Here is an 11,917-nt window from a genome sequence, read left to right as displayed (position 1 = left end):
GTTGGTTTGAAGTCCCCAGAGGCGCGCCGCCGCCTGTTAGCAGATCATGTTAGCGCCGTATCCAAAACAAAGGAGGCTCGCGCGGAGGGAAAACAGATGTGGCCGCTGGCTTTCCTGGAAACAGAAATCAGTCCCTCCGCAGCCATAGATCCCCGTCCAGGTCACCCCTGAAACCATGACCTCAGCACCATGAGCTCAGCAAGACTCCACCTCCACACCCCTCCCCAGCCTGCTAACCACACCTCCCCCTTACATCCTAACCACACCTCCCAGCCCTGCCTCCCCACCCTCTAAACCACAGCCCCCCTCCGCCCACCACCCACAGACCACCTCCTGCACATCTTCAGATTGAAATGCTAAATGCTAGAAATTCTCATGGGAGAGAGAGAGAGAGAGAGAGAGAGAGAGAGAGAGAGAGAGAGAGAGAGAGAGAGAGAGAGACAGAGAGAGAGAGACAGAGAGAGAGAGAGAGACACAGACAGACAGACAGACAGAGAGAGAGAAAGAGGGAGCGAGAGAGAGTGAGAGAGACGGATAGAGATAAGATATAACAGGAATGGTCCTGACTGATTCGGCAAAAAGAGAAAAATAATTATGTGAATCGTTTTGGCAACATATAGCCTACTCATCTAAGAAATCGGGGAATCATCAAGAGATTCGTTAATGATTCTTCTCTAAACTTTCTGAGTGCTTCGGTGTCAGCAGGGTTTAGGAAAACAGATGGATGATAACCCAGAATATCAACCAAAATAAAACATTCAAAGATAATACTGCTGGTAAAACATCACCTAAAAACATTTCTGACATCGCTGACATCTGAGAACCGACGTGTGGATCTGGGATCGGATCCCCGGCCCTCCCGTCTTTCTTCTTGGAAGAGCGGGGTCCGCCCAGAGGATGGTGACGGCTCCGGGGTCCAGTCCTGACCCCGCCCGCCTCCCGCGGCCCCTCCCCTCCCCTGGCCTGGCCCTGTTCAATCAAACAGCGCTCCGCAGGGGAAAGACTGACAGCACAGTGTGTGGTTAGGCTGACCTAAATATGGAGACCAGAAGAAAACTCAGTTCTTGGAAAGGAGATCAGCGGAGAGCCGTAGAGCGACGCCTCCGGGGGAAGGGCAGTCAGGAGTGAAAGAGGGGCGGGGCTGTTTTTCCTTTAGGATAATTGACAGTAAGTGAAAGCTGTCAACTCTGATTTGTCAACGTCTGGTAGCGGTCCGTTGGGTTAGGTCGTGTGGCGTCGTTCTTCTGTCAGGAGCGGTCCTCTATAGAGGAGACAGTCCTCCTGTCTGTCTCCTCTATAGAGATGTCCTCCTGTCTGTCTCCTCTATAGATGTCCTCCTGTCTGTCTCCTCTATAGAGATGTCCTCCCGTCTGTCTGTCTCCTCTATAGAGATGTCCTCCCGTCTGTCTGTCTCTTCTATAGAGATGTCCTCCTGTCTGTCTCCTCTATAGAGATGTCCTTCTGTCTGTCTCCTCTAGAGATGTCCTCCTGTCTGTCTCCTCTATAGAGATGTCCTCCTGTCTGTCTGTCTCTTCTATAGAGATGTCCTCCTGTCTGTCTGCTCTATAGAGATGTCCTCCTGTCTGTCTGTCTCCTCTATAGATGTCCTCCTGTCTGTCTCCTCTATAGAGATGTCCTCCTGTCTTTCTCTTCTATAGAGATGTCCTCCTGTCTGTCTGTCTCCTCTATAGATGTCCTCCTGTCTGTCTCCTCTATAGAGATGTCCTCCTGTCTGTCTGTCTCTTCTATAGAGATGTCCTCCTGTCTGTCTGTCTCCTCTATTGAGATGTCCTCTTATCTATCTGTCTCCTCTATAGAGATGTCCGTCCTCCTGTCTGTCTGTCTCCTCTATAGAGATGTCCTCCTGTCTGTCTGTCTCTTCTATAGAGATGTCCTCCTGTCTGTCTGTCTCCTCTATTGAGATGTCCTCTTATCTATCTGTCTCCTCTATAGAGATGTCCGTCCTCCTGTCTGTCTGTCTCCTCTATAGAGATGTCATGTCAGTAACATCCTCTCTATAGAGACATCTATGTATTAGGTAAAAATAAGGACCACAAACATACAGACTTAAAAAGTAAGTCTGAATAACGCCGGACTGAAGAAGGAAAGTATGGATTGTTTTTCCAGCAGTAAAGCAAATATGTTTATTAAGCACTTTAATATACATCAGAAAATTCCACTTCATATTATACAGGAATCTTCTGTTGGATGAAAGTTGAATGTACACGGTAAGCTATTTACAATCCCCGCAGGAAGCCGTCCAATCAGATAAGAGACACAGGGAGCAGACAGGCGTGACACGCGACCGCCAGACCAGAGAGAGCCGAGCCCCTCACTCCTCCACGCCGCGTCCCCGAACAGCATCAGACCACGACGGGAGAGTTTGGACAAGGGCGTACGGCGTATCCCAGCATGCACTTGGAACGGTTCCACCGCCCACCAGCCCACTCCGCCGCGTCGCCACGAGGAGCCAATGAAAATACGGCACAGCCGGTAAACACTAACAGGTCGCTCACGAGAAACAGATGTTCTCGTTTTCCTTCCTGCACACTTCCTGTCCTGGTGCTGTCGTCCTATTGGTCCACACCTCGGGGTTAGGGGTCTGCTGATTTGATGTACAGCTGCTCCGGGTACGGGGGGGGGAGGCAGTGGGGGGGAATTCATCTGGATGAGTCTACGGTGCGGTGGTTCAGGACCACTACAGCAGCCATTGAGGTGTGTGAGACGTTTTCGCGGCCCAAACCCTCGTGACCTCACTTCCTGTGCTGTTGAAGGTCGTGAGGCCGCATGCCCGAGATCCGGAGAACAAGTGGCCATTGTGGTTGCCGTTGTGGCGGCCAATGTGGCGCCCCTTGTGGCGGGCGTAGTAGGACCAGTGCGGCCGGCGGGGATTCGAGTCTCCGTTGGATTGCTGGCTTCACGCGGCGTTGTTGCGTTTGGCGCTGAACGGGATGCGGGCGAGCGCTGGGTTATTTAAATATCTTAAATGCACACAGAAACATACGACACACGAAAACAACTGAAAAAGGGAATCCCATAGGGACGAAATTAACTCGCAGGTTTTTAAACATGTGAACAAGGTCTCTCGCTCTCTCTGGAGGATCTGTGATACGACACAACACACGGACCCAGGGGGCTCCGGTGAACACAGCCCCACGCTGGAGCGACAACACACAACGAAACAGAGCAAAAAAAAGTGGCTTTCTCTTCCAAAAATAAATAGTCCCGTATACACTTCCATACACGTCCATAGCTGCTGACGTCGTGTGGCGCATGACACACGTTATGAACAACAATCAAGGTTCACGCTGATCGTCTGCGGGCTGCAGGCTGAAAAGAGATGGGCTGATGGTCGGGCTTCATCTCAGTGTCCCCTGGCCGGGTCAGACACGTTGAGAACATGGAGTATAAAATGATAATAAAAACAAAGCACTGGTATGTTTTGCTCAGAAATAAAAGGCAAACATTAAAACAAAATGCATGTCTGTCATTTTACCATCTTGAAAAAAAGTGCATACACTGCTTATTAAATATCAGTACATTATTAAATTAAAATGATATTGTGCATGGTTACACGGAGAAGGCTGTAACAGTAGGCACATCAGAGTATCAAGTCACCAAAGCCACACAATCTTCCCTTAGTCGTCGTTTTTCTCATAGTTTTTGTTTTTCTTGAGGTCTTCCACTGGTGGCGAAAACAAATCTAACTCTGTCTCTACGCATTTTGATGACAACAGTTGCTTTGGCACGTTCCCTCCCATGTCTGTTTGGTAGATGGCGTACAGGACATCTGAAATCGGAGAGGAGAAAGCTGGGTTAATGTTCTGCTGGCTCACAGAGGATAATAAGTCCTCTAGGCCAGATGCATTCCACTGAAGCCATCATTCCAGCCTCATACAGTCCAACTAATAACAGGGATGTGGGTTTCTACTCAGCAGCTACAAAAGGTACATTATATGTTTGACATGGAGAAGAAACAGACATGCTGAAGTGTGAACTACAGTACAGGGCTTTCACACTTCAACTCTGACCCTTGAAGCTGAGAAGGGAGATGTTTCAAACAGGGCAAACACGATTGCAAACAATTCCTTACCCGCTATAATGGAGTCTCCTTCTTGTAGTTGAACCCAGCCTCTGGACCTTCCAGCTGGTGTTTGAGGGCTTGTTTAAGGCTGAGATCTGTCTCCCCTATGGGGTAGTTGTCCAGCATATCCTGGTGCCCCCCGTTCTGGACGGTCCGCGGCACCGAGACCCGACCCAGGAACACTTGGGTGCCCTGGAGGTGGTAGTTGGGGTTGGTCAGGATGCAGTTCCTCTTCTTCTCTGCAGTGCTCTGCTGCTGGATGAAGAGCTGGTCCTGGCCCTTCCCGCCCTCTGGGCCTGGGCTGCCGATCATGATCTTACAATGCGGGTCCTTCACTGAGATGTTGCCCACCGCCTTGTTCAGGGCGATCCTCTTGTCGAACTGGGTCATCTCGTACTCCAGCACCTGGCCCGGGGCTGAGCGGCTGTTCTTGGGTTTCTTCCTGTCCCCCGACACCCCTCTGCTGTTAGACGTCCCGTTGCCGCCCTTGCTTCCTTTGGTGGACTTGGGTCCCGGTTTCAGCTGGGTCCAGTCGAAGTCGCTGGACGGCGACGCCGGCAGCTGGTTGGTGGACTTTGTGGTGGAGGAGGGCGAGGCGATGGACTGGCGGCTGCGACTGCGGGGCAGCGAGTGCTGCTGGATCTGCTCCGTGAAGGTCAGGCCGTGGAAGCTGTCGATGGGGACGGTCTGTGCGGTGGCCGTGGAGGAGGTGGTCCTCAGAGAGGAGTTCTTGGAGCTCTTGAGGGAGTTGTTGGAGAGCGACGACTTGTGCCGGTCGGCGGTGGAGTCCGGAGACTCTGACGGAGAGCTGAAGGCGTGCACGGGTCCATTGGGCATGCCACGCGCGCACGACTGCGTGTCCCCGACACCGGTGCTGCCAGAGCTGTTGGACTTGATGGTGAGTGACTGCATCCTGCCGCCCACCGACAGCGGCGCCCGGTCCTCCATGGTGTGCACCGGCGAGGGGTTGGACCCGCTCAGCGCGTTGGCGCCGTACTTGTCCAACAGCTTGATGATCATCGAGTGGCCTCCCTTCGCCGCCACCCTCATGGCAGTGCGTCCAAACTGGTCGGCGTGGTTGGGGTCGGCGGCGTGCTCCAGGAGGATCTGGACCACGTCGATGTGGCCCTCTTGGGCCGCGATGCCCAGCGCCGTGGCCCCCTGGTTGCAGGTGTGATCCACGTGAGTGCCGCTGTCGATCAGGAAGCGCACCACCTCGGTGTGGCCCTGCCACGCGGCCGACTGCAGCGCTGAGCGCCTCTCGTTGTCGCAGGAGTTGACGTCGGCATGGCGGTGGACGAGCAGCCGCACCATCTCCAGGTGGCCCTGCCAGCAGGACACGTGGAGCGCCGTGCGACCCTCCGTGTCGCTCGCCTCCACGTCCGCCCCGTTCTCCAGGAAGTACTCCGTCATGGCCAGCTGGTTCTCCAGGGCGAGGATGTAGAGCGTGGGACGCCCGTCGGCGTCCTTGTAGTCGATGTCGCCGCCGTGGCTCAGCAGCAGCTCCACGACGTCCCGGTGGCCCTCGAGCCCGGCCACCCGGATGGAGTTCCTCCCATCGTAGCCCCGCTGGTCGACGCACGACTTGTTTTCCAGGAGGATCTGCACGCAGTCGTAGTGGCCCTCCTGGGCCGCCAGGATGAGGGGTATCCTGCCGTCGTTGTCCACCTCCGTGCCGCGGGCGCCCTGCTCGATCAGTGCGTCGCACACCTGCCGGTGGCCCTCGAACGAGGCCATGTGCAGGGGGGTCCAGCCGGCGTCGTCCCTGTGGTTCTCGTCCAGCCCTCTGTCCAGCAGAGTCCGCACCACCTCCACGTTGCCCTGGGCCGAGGCGATGCTCAGGACCGTCCTCCCTTCGCTGTCGATGCTGTCGACGGCCGCGCCCCAGAACAGCAGCGTGTTGACCACCGAGGCGTGGCCCATGGAGGCCGCGGCGAGGAGCGGCGTGCGCCCGTTGTTGTCCGTGTGGTCCACGTCCGCGCCTCCCTCCAGGAGCAGGTCCACCACGTCCACGTGTCCCTCGTAGCCCGCCACCAACAGCGGCGTCATGCAGTCCTTGTCGCAGTGGTCCACCTCCGCCCCGCGGTCGATGAGGAGGCTCACCACCGCCGCGTGCCCCTTGCTGGCGGGGACGCACAGGGCCGCCACCGACAGCGCCGTCCTCCCGTCCACGTCCTCGTGGTTCACCTTGGCGCCGTGGTCCAGCAGGTGCTCCACGATCTCCCGGTGGCCCATGTACGCGGCGGCGATGAGCGCCGTCCGTCCTTCGTTGTCCGCCTTGTTGACCTCCGCCCCGTGCAGGAGGAGGTTCAGCACGATGTCCTCGTGGCCGCCCCACGCCGCCGCCCTGAGCGCCGTCCGGTTGTCGGCGTCGGCGCAGTCCACCTTGGCGCCGGCGTAGAGCAGCGCCGACACCACCTCCGAGTGCCCGCCCCACGCTGCCGAGCGCAGGGCCGTCCAGCCGTCGTGGTCCGTGTGGTTGATGTTGGCTTCACAGTCGATGAGGCAGTTGACCACCTTGGTGTGGCCCTGCCTGGCCGCCAGGGTAAGTGCCGTCTGTCCGTGGTTGTCCTGGAGCTCCTTGTTGGCCCTCCTGGACACGAGGAGGTTGACCACCTCCAGGTTCCCGCTGTAGGCCGCGTTGGCCAGCAGAGTCCTGCCGTGGGAGTCGCACTGGTTGACCGACGCCCCGTTGTCGAGCAACGTCCGAATGGAGTCCTCCCTCTCCAGGGCCTGCTGCACGATGCACGAGCTGTGGTCGTCCTCGCTGCTGACGTGGGCTCCGGCTTTCACCAGGAGCTGCAGCACCTCCTGCTCCCTGGGTATGGAGGTCATCAGGGAGTCTTTGGCCGGAGTGCCGTTCCACACCATCCAGAGCGCCAGGTGATAGGGCTCGATCTGCAGGTTGGAGTTGACGAGGTGCAGGGCGAACTCCTGCACCTCCAGCGGTTTGAGCTGCTTGGCCCGGCAGGTGTAGCTCATCGCCAGCATGCGGTGTCCCTCGGCCGCGTTGCACAGGTACTTCTGGGTGCAGTGCTTCACATCCAGCAACCACTCCGCAAAGCTGTAGTGGAAGAGGATCTTGGAGCTCCCCAGGCCGTTGACCAACAGCTTGGAGAGGATGTCCATCTTCTTCTGGAACTCCTCCATGGTGAGGGCCATGTTTTTAGTCCACACGGCGTGGAACAGTTCTTTGACGGTCAGCGGCCGGCACGTGGCCAGGATCACGTTGAGTATGGGCTGCACCTTGGCGAACTGTTTCCTGACGAAGAGCCGCTGGCACAGCCACAGGTACAGGCCGTTGAGCGTGCCGGGGATGTCGCGGATCTCGCGGAGCATGATGAAGCTCTCCACCACGCCGTCCAGCACGCGCTCCAGGTACAGGAAGCATCCGCTGCTCTTGATGTGCAGCTGGTTCAGCATCTCGGCCGTCTCCTTGGTGAGGTGCTGCCGCAGCGCCTCCTCCTGGTCCAGCCGGTGCAGGATGTACTGCTGCACGTCCTTCACGATGTAGGCCTTGCGCAGGTCGTCCAGGCTGATCTTACGGAAACCTGCAGGGAGATGGAGAGGAGAAGAGTGTGTTAGGAGGAATCCGCCGGAGGGGGAGACATAGATAGAGAGGCAAATCAAACCATAAAAAGGTAATCTGTGTTTGTAACCTTAAAAGATATTCTACCTCGACCCGAATCTGGAGTCCTGTATCAGACCATCATCGGAATTAGGATCTCACACATGGTGTGTTGCATAATTTTACTGTGATGTGTTTACTTTGAATTATATTTATTTTGACTAAAAGACTACCATGGACAGCTGCTCAGTAACATATGGACACATTTAATCTTGGAGCGCCATTCACTAATTCGATGCCCTAACATCACAGCCCCTTCCTTCCCTCCGGTCTCATTCCGTTCACCTCTTTCCATATTCCACCAGATTTTCTTCCCTTTGGTCTGCGACGAGACAAACCGTGCCTGTCCGTGCACATCCCAAAACAGATGGGGGGAACTTTAAAAAGATAAAACACTAAGGTGTCCGCACACCACTTCAAAAACAAATCTGGCATCACAAGAACCATTCATACACAACGTCTGAAGGGGAGTCGTAACGTTCCCAGAATTCCCCTGGAGTCAGTGGCCCAGGTCGGGCGAGAGATCACAGCCCCCATTAATCCACTGATCTCCCACCTTGATATAATTACCCAGAGCCTTTCATTCCCTACGCTACTCTCTCTGGCAGGGAGTGGGGTGTCCGTGGCAGTAGTGTTACTACAGGTCCAGTACCAGTAGTAACACTACAGGTAGTGGACCAGTTACTACCTGTAGTGTTACTACAGGTCCAATACCAGCTAAGTGGGCGAAGAGGGCCACGGACCAGGTGGTGGATGGAGAAGAACCAGGTCTGAAACCCCCAGGAGATCAGACCTCTCATGTAAAACCCACGCAGCCCCCACCCCTGTTCTGTGCTTCCTGTTCTGACCCCAATGTCCCACGGTCCATTAATAAGGCACCGTCTCATTTTTAATCTGTGTACGCTGCCTTCCTAACGTCTGCGGAACCACAAATTAAAAAGGAGAAAATAAACAGGAGTCAATGGGATCTGTAAAGTCAAATAAACCCATAATCTAATGTAATCGCCAAATCTAATAATAGCAAGTGATAGCCTTTAATCCTACAGCAGGTCTTACTGGGTAATGAACAAACCGTTGACTGGATTACATCAGCCTAAACATGAGCTGATGCGTGCACATGCTTGCCTGCTTGCGCAAACACACACACACACACACACACACACACACACACACACACACACACACACACACACACACACACACACACACACACACACACACACACACACACACACACACACACACAGTGTCTCTCCCTCACACACACTTACTTTGTGGCTACGACTGTGAATTAATTTAAATGATGATGAATGGTAAGAAAGAAGAATAATGAAAATGTAACGTGTTCCTTCGGAGAGCAGGGCATTATATACATGTTTCCAGGCGGACAGAGAGATCACCATGGGTCTTAATCGACACATTCAGGGGAATTCCTCTCCCAGTCGAGAGAGGATGGACCACCTCTGTAAAGCAGTGGTGGGTAATGGGCTGAGAGTGAGCTGCCCCCCACGGCTGGTGGTGGCGTGGATCGCCCGCGGGCCCGGGGAGGTGGGGGGGGCGGCGTCTTAGCGCGGCTGTTAGCGCTCGGTTTCCAGGGTCGTGGCAGGCTCCCCTTCCAGCTATTGACATATTTCCTAGCGGCTAACAGGTGTGCTACTCTGGGAACGCAGCCTCTGGACCTCTGAGGCAGGGCGGGGGGGGGAACATAAACGGCTAATGGTATCAGTGTGAGAAGAACATGACGATTACAAAGAGTTGTTTTAATGTCAGAGAGGCCGGATGTTTTCCATGCCTGCTGAGAGGAGCTAGGCTAATTAGCGCACGCAATTAGCGCAGAAGACGTATAGAATTGACACGACCCACCTCGTTGGGTCGTGTCAATTCTACATGTTTTCTGCACTAATTGTTCAGTACACTGTCATACCTTACCGCCGAGACAATAACCATGATGAAGCACCACATTCATTTTGATTCCTCAAGTACAACAACTACATTTAGATGCTTTTATTGTGTACGGTTATTCAACACAACCACCGATTTAAACCTGACTGCCTGCCTAAGATGGGTTTCAGTTGAACACATCTGGAGCAAGCGAGCACCATTTGGATGCTGACGGATCCGAGGGTGACGGAAAAAGCAACCTAGCTTAACCGCTATCAATTTATTTTCCCAACACAACCTCGGTGTAGCGTGTCAATTCTACATGTTTTCTCATAGTGACGAACCAAAAGCAGCAGGCACAACACACCGCCCAATTAGTCGGAGTGTGGGATCGGTGGATTATATAACAGTGTCTCTCCTCGCCCGGCAGTGTATAAATCACACGTCGTCACCTAGCCACGGGGCTAGCCCGTACGCTGCTATTGTGTAAGTGGAGGTCCCGGGAAACCCTACACCGCTAACCGCAACTCAGGAGCCCAGCACCCCCCACGGAGGCTACTGTGTGGGCGGCCGACAACAGTGGCTTCCAGATATCAATAATAAATCATGAGTTGTAAAACGAGGAATTCCAGGAGGAAAGGGCAAAAAGTGTAAAAAGGCAACTTATTTAAAAAAGACATAAGAAGATGTCTCTATGTGTGTCCAAAAGGGCAAAAAAGTGTAAAGAATCAACTTAAAATACAGACATATTGAGATGGTGGGGTTAGGAAAATAACTTGATAGCGGTCAAGCTACCTGTTGCTTTCTCCAATACCCTCGGATCAGTCAGCATCTAAACGGTGCTCCCTTACTCCAGATGGGTTCAACTGAAACCAATCTTAAGCAGGCAGTCAGGTTTAAATTGGTAGTTGTGTTGAATGACCATACACAATAAAAGCAGCTAAATGTAGTTGTTGGTATTTGAGGAATCAAAATGGATGTTCTGCTTCATCATGGTTGTCTGTCTCAGTGGTTAGGTACTACAGCGTACGACTACTTAAGAGTGAAATCCATACATGACGGCTACTGTTTACAACATGTCTAATAAGCAGTGGTGGGGGGACTGATCCCGGACCAGAGGAAAACATGACATTATGGGATTAGCGTGAGGCTTCGTCAGCCACACACACAAACAAGCTGCTCTCTAGCTAATTAGCATTCTCAAGAAGTCAATATATAGCTGACACGCTTTTACTCTGAAACTTCTGCCAATGTCCAACTAAGACGCTTTTACTGTGATTAAGCATCTGCTAACGTCTAACTGACATGTTTTTACTGTGAAACATCTGCCAATGCCTAACTGACACGCTTTTACTGTGAAACATCTGCCAATGCCCAACTGACACACTTTTATTGTGAAACATCTGCCAATGCCTAACTGACCGGCTTTTACCATGAAACAACGCTAACGTCTAACTGACATGCATTCACAATGAAACATCTGCCAATTTATAACAGAAATGCTTTTATTGTTAAACATCAGCCAATGTCTAACGGATGCACTTTTGATGGGCAACAACTGCCAATGTCTAACTGACATGGTTTTACTGTGAACTATCTGCAATGTCTAACTGAGAGACTTTTACTGTGAAATATCTGCATGTCTTACTGAGAGACTTTTACTGTGAAAGATCTGCCAATATCCAATAACCTAACTGCCTTTACCCTGAAACATCTCAAAGGGAAGATTCCCTGAAAATAATACAATCAATTTTCCCTCCAAAACCAACAAAGCACCATTTGAACTTCATCAGACGAACAGCAGGAAGTGATTTAAGCCCCCACCAGAAGAATGATGTCATCTGAGGGGCCGTACGGTGCTACAGTATGCCCTGGTGAGCGGTTATTGAGTCTGGCCGCCGGTAAGGGAGCAACAGGCAGATGGATCCCGTTTGTCGGACCAGAATAGCTATTCAGTAATCACGGATACCAGCAACTCCAACCGCACACAACCATTCCATGCGGTGGTGGTGGGGTGTGTGTGTGTGTGTGTGTGTGTGTGTGTGTGTGTGTGTGTGTGTGTGTGTGTGTGTGTGTGTGTGTGTGTGTGTGTGTGTTCTGACAGAACAGTTTACTCCTTGTAGCTTGCGGTGTGGTGCACCCAGCGACCCTAGCTCCACTCACCATTGTTTTAGCTACTGTTCACTTGACCACTGACTAGCCCTCCAGTCTAGCGCCTCTAACCAGACTCACCATAGCCTCACTGTAGCCTCACTGTATCAAGCCTCACTGTAGCCTTGATCCAGTCTCACTGAAGCCTCAATCAAGCCTCACTAGCTGCGTTT

The 11,917-nt window shown here is 53.1% G+C and overlaps 1 protein-coding gene across 1 annotated transcript in view; it reads right to left on the bottom strand.

The window, feature by feature from the left end:
* Positions 1-2,115: 2,115 nt before the first annotated feature.
* Positions 2,116-11,917, bottom strand: part of ankrd50 (ankyrin repeat domain 50) — a 37,601-nt gene continuing 27,799 nt past the window's right edge. The window contains 2 exon segments of the mRNA XM_060063435.1: positions 2,116-3,790; positions 4,094-7,635. Coding sequence (XP_059919418.1) covers positions 4,097-7,635 — 3,539 coding nt within the window. The 3' untranslated portion in view covers positions 2,116-3,790; positions 4,094-4,096.

Source organism: Gadus macrocephalus, chromosome 10 (assembly GCF_031168955.1).
Source record: "Gadus macrocephalus chromosome 10, ASM3116895v1".
NCBI lineage: Eukaryota > Metazoa > Chordata > Actinopteri > Gadiformes > Gadidae > Gadus > Gadus macrocephalus.
Note: the sequence above shows the minus strand (reverse complement) of the source record. Positions and strands in the feature narration are given on the sequence as shown.